This window comes from Echiichthys vipera, assembly GCF_963691815.1.
Source record: "Echiichthys vipera genome assembly, chromosome: 5".
Taxonomy (NCBI): domain Eukaryota; kingdom Metazoa; phylum Chordata; class Actinopteri; order Perciformes; family Trachinidae; genus Echiichthys; species Echiichthys vipera.
Window position 1 is genome coordinate 13711965 of NC_139830.1, and position 6621 is coordinate 13718585.

The 6621-nt window shown below is 41.1% G+C and overlaps 1 protein-coding gene across 1 annotated transcript; it reads right to left on the reverse strand.

The window, feature by feature from the left end:
* Window positions 1-780: 780 nt before the first annotated feature.
* On the reverse strand, window positions 781-4579 carry kbtbd3 (kelch repeat and BTB (POZ) domain containing 3; the record flags this gene model as incomplete). Its single annotated transcript, XM_083914197.1, has 9 exons — window positions 781-927; window positions 1287-1436; window positions 1567-1857; window positions 1940-2182; window positions 2382-2672; window positions 2767-2940; window positions 3461-3643; window positions 3927-4092; window positions 4305-4579. The coding sequence occupies 9 exons, from the start codon at window positions 4577-4579 to the stop codon at window positions 781-783; spliced, it is 1920 nt and encodes a 639-aa protein (XP_083770323.1).
* Window positions 4580-6621: the final 2042 nt, after the last annotated feature.

The window sequence follows — 6621 nt, forward strand, 5'->3', positions numbered from 1 at the left end:
ACATTTAGGAATTTATGAGGTGATTTTGTGTAATTCTGCGAGAACAAAAATCATTGGATCTGTTCAAGATGTCAAAAATTACAAATGTAGGAAGAGGACACTCCCGACAGCTGAGCCTTTAAAGGTGCAACATAACAAAGTCTCCTTTTTATATTCTAGCTGGAGGAGAGCTGATGAACGTACAGATACTACAAGTTCTTCTTTGGGGGAATTCCTCTTTTAAAGCCCCTGAACACCCACACAGGTGTTTTCAGTTAACTAGTTGATTAGACCTCTTCTCAGGACTGTGTGGGTGTGTCTACTGTGATTGATTGAAATCTTCCTGAGTCTCCTGTTAGCTTTGTTTCACCTGTTAAGGCGGGACAAAGTACACCTTTATCATGCTTAGTGGTAGATGGACATTTATGACCTCATAAATTCCCATCAAATTCTCATCAAAGCCCCGCCCACCTTCAACCCAAGCAGAGGTCTAATCAGCCAGAATGACTGAAAACACCTGTGTGGGTGTTCAGGGGCTTTAAAACGTACAAAGCAAAACAAAAAAATAAGCATATACTAAAATAGGATTTTTTTGAACAGTCTTCTTCTCAATAAGGCACCTCCATGGGAGGGACTAGATTTTGTTTGACACAAGAAATGACTGCAGGCGCTTCACACATAAAAAGTTATGGATCAAATCTTTAAATAAAATATTGGTTCAGGTGTTCTCCTGTTCTGATATTATGTGAGGGAATTTGTCTATTTGGGTACTTGCTTACATTGGTGATAAATGCAATGTATTCATGGGTGTGTGTCTGCTGTGTATCCTGCTGTGTCACCCCACGGGTCTTTGTATCTGTTGAAGCTGATGAGCTGGCAGTGGAACTCAGTGAGCGCTCTGGGCATGGGAGCCACTTCCTCCCATTGACTCCTCCCACTGTGGTACACCTGTACAGACCACAAGATAAACTGTTCATCATATACTGTTGTGATGTGGTGTGTCTTTGCAAGTGAATCAAAACCTTGTTTGAACTGATGTGCAATGTGCAAGCTTCCTTATCTTTATCACATTCTTTACTGCAATCATGATACATATAATATTAGTAATATACATTACATTTAACATAATGTACATATGCAGTACACAAGAAGGGATTTAATGGCATGTATTTTGCTTTTAGTTAACATTTGAAACTCATGTTGAAACTGACGAATATAGTTGGCCTCCATGGTGAAGTGGATTTATATTTATACTTGGAAATAAAGTTAAAGTAGGGCAGCTTCTCTGGATATAAAGGTTCTCCCACCTGAACTTCATCTGTGATCTCGTCAGGGGAATAGTCTCCACCCAGGATGTAGATTCTGTCTCTCATACCCACTGCTCCGGCGTTGAACCCAGCACACTCAAATGACCCTTCACCCTTCCACACGCTGGTCTCTGGACAAAAACTGTAGACCTGGATGGGGGGTGGAAAGTCACACTTTGAACTCTGAATCACTATTTAAACAGCCCTGCTCGGAAAACTGCATTAGAACGTTTTTCAGCATAAAACTTCTTTGTTTATCAGTGTCCATCTCATGGCTCACCTTGTAAGTGGACAGGTCACAGAGGTGCAGTGTATTATTAACTGACACAGCCTTGACCAGCGTAGCATGGAAGAACTGGCCAAACTCTGCCACCAGACGGCTCCACTGGTCCTGCCGGGCGTCGTATTGGAAGAAGCAGTCCAGTGAGGGGTTAAAGGAGTCTGTGATCTCCACCTCAGACCCCAGTGTATAGATAACACTGCCACAAGCACTTGCCTCAGGATAGAATATAGCAGTGGGGAGTGGGCTGACTGAGCTCCAGGTCTGGGTCAGAGGGTTATAATACTCCACCTAATATATGCACATAGAAAACCCAGACTTAATAGTCTAGTAATGAAACAGTCTTAATTGTACATAAAGGAGGCACTGTTACCTCCAGCAGACTGGGAGCTCCTCCTCTGGATCCCTTGGTCCGTCCTCCAATGACGTACAGTCGGTCCAGGCAGGTTACAGCTGTATGCGTGGTTCTAGGCTTCAGCATGGCTGGTGCAGGTGTGCAGGTTAAGGTCAAGGGACAGAAGCACCAAACCTCGTCAGTGGCATCATGGAATGGCTCAGCCACATGGAGACGTATCGCCCGGCAACAGTTCCCCCGGCAACCACCTGTCACAAACATCTTAGATCCAGCGGAAAGGGGGAAAAGGTAGTGAACTTTTTCATGCTATAACTGAGAGCATGAAAAAAACCTATCTAGTTATATGATTCATAATAACTATTTTAAATAAGCCCTATGTTTGTTGTCGGATTCTCTTAACATTTTACACCTGTTCTCTAAAATAGCGATTTCAATTGTGTATGTCAATCCCAAAACATACCTTCTCAGCAAAGCTGGTAAGGTAGGATCCCGGTGGGTCTGGCATAGTAGCTGTCCCCTCTCCATGCCCTGCTCCCAGCTCTTTCCACTTGTCTGTTTCCAAACAGTAGCAGAAGGTGTGGCGGATCTCGCCGTTCTCCTCCGTCTTGTGGATATATATGTAGCTCTGTGTGGTGGCTGGCCTGGCATCAGATAGTAGGCCGCTGTACTGATCCTGCCTGGTCTGAGCCTCTGAGAGCAGGGCGCAACAGGACTCACTATTGCAGAGGAGACCGTCTGAGTGACGCAGAGCCTGAGAGAGGAGGTGAGGGATAACGCAGGAAGGATGAGACAATCACAAGACCACATATAAAATCCCAAATCAAGCACATGCAGCGTGTTCATACCTTCAGTGCAGGTGAAGGTAGATGGTGGAGTCTGGTTAGAGATAACAAGTCCGGTAACAGATTTTGTCTTCCTGAGAGATCATGACGTGTCCATCTAAGAAGCGACATCACCACGGCCTCCTCACTGGGCACGTTGAGAGCCTCTGACCTCAGGCATGCCTCCAACACATTCACCTATAAGAAGCATTTGAAATAGTAAATAGTGAAGGAGTTCAGTCAGCCTGTTTGATGTGAGCAGGATGATAATAAGGTTAAATCAAAATCAAAAAAATGTTTAACAACATTAGACCTGTTTTCACAAGTGTTAATATGTGAAAAATGTTGTGCCATATGTGGAATGTATTAGCACAAATACATTTTAAAAATACTATATCTTATGTCTAAATCATAATCCTTTTTTTCTAGCACGTGGAACAACAGGATATAACAAAAAATTATATTATATCTTTTTCAAAGGCCATTTAGAAGGGATGCTGTAATTCTATGCAACCTTCTTATTTAATATGGACATATCATTTGCTATAAATCACCAAGAATCTGATAGAAATGCACAGTTTGCTGGCTATGAATATGATTTAGAGCTGTATAGCATACAAGCAAAAACTGGTAAACGTAATTACAGAATGCAGGCTGTGGATTTATTACCAAATAATCTACATTTAGCCTTATATAAACCTCGGCATGCAGCCAGCACCTGCATATCCAGAAAGTCCTGGGTTTTGGAAAGGTCTGAGAAGTTCTGAACCACAAAGTCGTTGGCACTTTGAAGGAGTGAAGTCGAGCCGTAGGCCTCGGCGAGGGAGAAGAGGGACAGGCAGTTACGAAGATCCATGGTTCCTATCAGGAAGTTGCTGCACGCCTGGGACAAGACTGATACCTGAGGACACATACAGTACCTGTTAAAAACCTGCAACTTAAAGACAAGTATCTTATTAAGCAACTGTGTCTTTTATAACTTTAAATGATTTGACTCTGTTTGTTAATCTAGTTGAATAAAGACCCTGTACACCCAAACAGGTGCTTTCACTTGCTTGATAAGACCTTCCGGGGGGGTTGAAGAAGAACACCCTAAACCAGCTGATTATGGTACAAACAGATGTATGATGTACAGTACTGTATGTTTATGAAAAAGACAAAAGAACAAATGGTTGTACTTCTACCTGCAGAAAAGAGGCAAGCTGAAACAACATGTCTACATTGCTCTCGGTTATAAGTGTCTCTCCAGAATAGGCAAAGTCCAGGAAAGAAGCCACCGCCACCTGACGCTGGTTACGGAGAGTTACTGAACCATCACCACACTCTCGCATATCCACCTCAAACATGGCCCTAAACGCAGAGCAGACTATATTAACAGACAGATAGATAGATAGATCGATAGATAGACTGACAGATAAACAAATAGATAGATAGATAGATAGATAGATAGATAGATAGATAGATAGATAGATAGATAGATAGATAGATAGATACATAGATACATAGATAGATAGATAGATAGATACATAGATACATAGATACATAGATAGATAGGTAGGTACCTGAAGAAATCACTGCATGCTGCAAGGACACAGCGATGGCAGGGGAAGCTATGTTCCTGAACCTTAATAGTGAAGTCAAACAGCAAGCCTTGCTCCCTGAATGACCTGAGCACGCCCAGCAGCTGGAGTCCATGTGACTCAGGCACCCGTAGAAGGGTCCGGCACTCTGGGACACCATTGCATTGTGAATTGCTGCCAGGTTTACTACTTGGGGGGCTGCTGCTGCAGTTGTGGGCATTGGTGATACAGGATGATGACTCTTGAGGTTCATCCATCTTCCCAAATTCTGACAATAGGCATATATAAAGAAATCAAATGTCATAATGCGTTTTCACAGAATATAGTGAGTGTGAATTTGTCCTCATATATTATTTGAATATGTGTGTCTGTGTGTAAACACACAGAGAGGTAAGTAGAGATAAGAAAAGGGAATGTATAGCAGAACAGTTTAAGGAAAGATCTTGTGTCTTGCACATTCAGTGTTGTCTCGTTATGTTTTTCAAAATACACACAAATTACACGTTACCTTTGATAATGCATTGCTGTTAAAAGTCAAACATATATAGGCTAAGTTATAGAAACACGTGTGAAACATACAGATATGTAGTTTGAAGCAGGACATGCACTACTCACAGTGTCAGCACCTCGGACAGCTCTCTCTTTCTCATGCCATTCTAACTTCCGGAAGCGTGAAATCACGCGATGACTCGGACAGCCTTTTCTGTTTTTTTAAGGTTATACCGTCGGTAACAACTGTGTTGAACGTACGCTGTGTTGTTAATACTAATAATGAGATGTTTACCTCTATAAAAGCCCTCAAGTTGTGGCGTGCGTGTATGCGGCTCTTTGTTTGCGGCAGAGGCATGCGCAATGGCAGCTGGGAACTGTAGTTCTCTCTCGTTGGTCGTCAGACCTCGCTAAAATTCGGCGAGTGTGCTCAAATCGTGTCCAAGGCCTAATTTTGTAGTTTGTGGTACTACTTGTTATCGTTTGCAAGTAGATATTAACGAGGCTTCACATATACTACAGACGGAAATTAAGCTGTTGCTAATAAATCCTTTGTCCCCAGGTGGTGTGCGGTTGTGTTGATCATTAGTGGTTTATTTTACTGTATTTATCATCTATTTCTGTTACCTACTACGAAATATATTCAAACGAGGGCTTGATTTAAATGCACCGACCATTCCCATTGAACTTACTTAGGCTAGTTAAAAAAAAATACTCACGTTTTATTTTAATTAGTGGTATGGGATACATCACAGAAATATTTAAAGAAACATATAACGGATTACTTAAATAAAACAATAAATTGCATTCGAGCAAAAACTGAAGACTACAGTATGCATAAAGGCAGGCAGTGTTCTGGGCCTGTGTTTAGAAAATTGAGTCACTGTGGTGCAATGCAACCCATCACCACTGGATGGCGTCGTCTTGCTATGAAGAAGAAAATGTGCTTGTGCTTATGTAGGTTATTAAGCCTCTGAATTAGTGAACGTGAACTTCCAGCCATGCAGTAGCGTTTCACCACCACAGTGCTGCTTGACCAAAATTTCTGCCTGGAAATGTTGAATACAGAGACACATAATAGCTGGCTTTTGTACACGGTAAACTACAGCACGTGTCACTCCTAGTAAGAACAATAATATTAATGATAACAATAATAATAATAACAATAGATACAACAACATTATAAAATGTCATTTTTCTTCTCATCAGCAAAAAAACCGTGGACTAGACCATCTTCATTCTATATAATCTATCAATGAGTGGAACAGCATTTGATAGTTGCGCTAAATGTACAATCAAATGCCCCATTATTGAGAGTAGGACCGGTAATATCAGTCAAGATTACCAACAGCAACTATATTTTATTTTGTTTTTATTTTATTTATTCAGTAAAGGTTACATTTTAAGAGACATTCAGTAAAACAAGGACATGCAAAGGAACCCCAGAAAACCCACAAGGGGCTTGACATGGTGGGTCCCCTACACTTATTCAACCAGTTTAACAACAAGACTACAGACACAATAAAAAAAAAAGTCAATAATAAAGGACTGAAGAAATGGACGAACAAACAAGGCGAGTAAATAAAATGCGAAACAAGAAAAGAAAAGAAAAAAAGTAATCATAACAAGACAGAAATAATAGCCACATCTGTAACTCATTTGCTGTTTTACAGTGTACTGTAACTGTATCGATCTATATATTATTATTATTATCATCTTATATTATTGTTAGGCTATTATCAAAGCCGCTCCACTATATGATATACCCCCCTTCTCCTCTCTCCTTACATCCCTGCATCCCTCCCTTCCT